This window comes from Volvox carteri (genome assembly GCF_000143455.1).
Source record: "Volvox carteri f. nagariensis unplaced genomic scaffold VOLCAscaffold_5, whole genome shotgun sequence".
Classification (NCBI taxonomy): Eukaryota; Viridiplantae; Chlorophyta; class Chlorophyceae; order Chlamydomonadales; family Volvocaceae; genus Volvox; species Volvox carteri.
The window spans coordinates 1,887,905-1,888,621 of record NW_003307548.1 but is presented as its reverse complement, the minus strand read 5'-3'; the positions used below and the strand labels follow the sequence as shown (position 1 = coordinate 1,888,621).

At 61.2% G+C, this 717-nt stretch overlaps 1 protein-coding gene across 1 annotated transcript in view; it reads left to right on the top strand.

Annotated features, from left to right (window-relative positions):
- The window catches only part of VOLCADRAFT_87478 (dynein heavy chain 4), a gene marked incomplete at both ends in the record, with an annotated part of 57,082 nt that overhangs the window by 44,550 nt on the left and 11,815 nt on the right, over positions 1-717 (top strand). Inside the window, 2 exons of the mRNA XM_002947232.1 lie at positions 89-119; positions 518-568. Coding sequence (XP_002947278.1) covers positions 89-119; positions 518-568 — 82 coding nt within the window. The remainder of the gene's footprint in view (positions 1-88; positions 120-517; positions 569-717) is intronic.

The following is a 717-nucleotide window of genomic DNA, read 5'->3' as shown; positions in this document are numbered from 1 at the left end:
CCAAATACACACAGATCCGCGAGTGGGTTATACACGGACTGCCCAATGACTCGTTCTCCATCGACTCGGCCGTCATTGCCGCCAATAGCCGCCGGTGGCCCCTGTGTATTGACCCACAGGTACGGCAAAGCGGGGGTCGAGGGGTGAGGAAAGGGGGGGAGAGGAAATATGGGTGTACACCCGGGGGGGGGGAGGGGAAAGATGTGGAGGGGTTCTGGGAGGTGGTCGAGGTGGGTATCGGGGCGCCACTCGGCACCGCAATGGAAAAGGCAAGTGACCGACCGCCTCCATGGCCTCCTCCACCCGCTTTTACGGGGCCGCCCTTCCCCAGCACTGTGCACCTGTATGTAGAGCTGTAAGTCGTAATCATGGTCACACAAGCATGTGGACCGCAACGGCTACCACCTTACCCCCTTTCCCGGGTCCCCCGCCCCGGGGTTCACCTCCTACCTGACGTACACACATACACACGTACATGCGTACATACATGCACACGTACATGCGCATGTTCACACAGGGTCAGGCCAACCGGTGGATCAAGGCCATGAACGAGTCCAAGAAAATGAAGGTAGGGAAGCGAGGGGGGTCAAGGGGGGGGGAAGGCGGGGTTAGGTACGGCGGCGGCGAGCGAGGGTGGGCACCTGCACGGTGTACTCCGTGCCCACGTATCGAGCACACCCCTGCACACACCCCTGCGCCCCTCTTCCTGTACTTCAA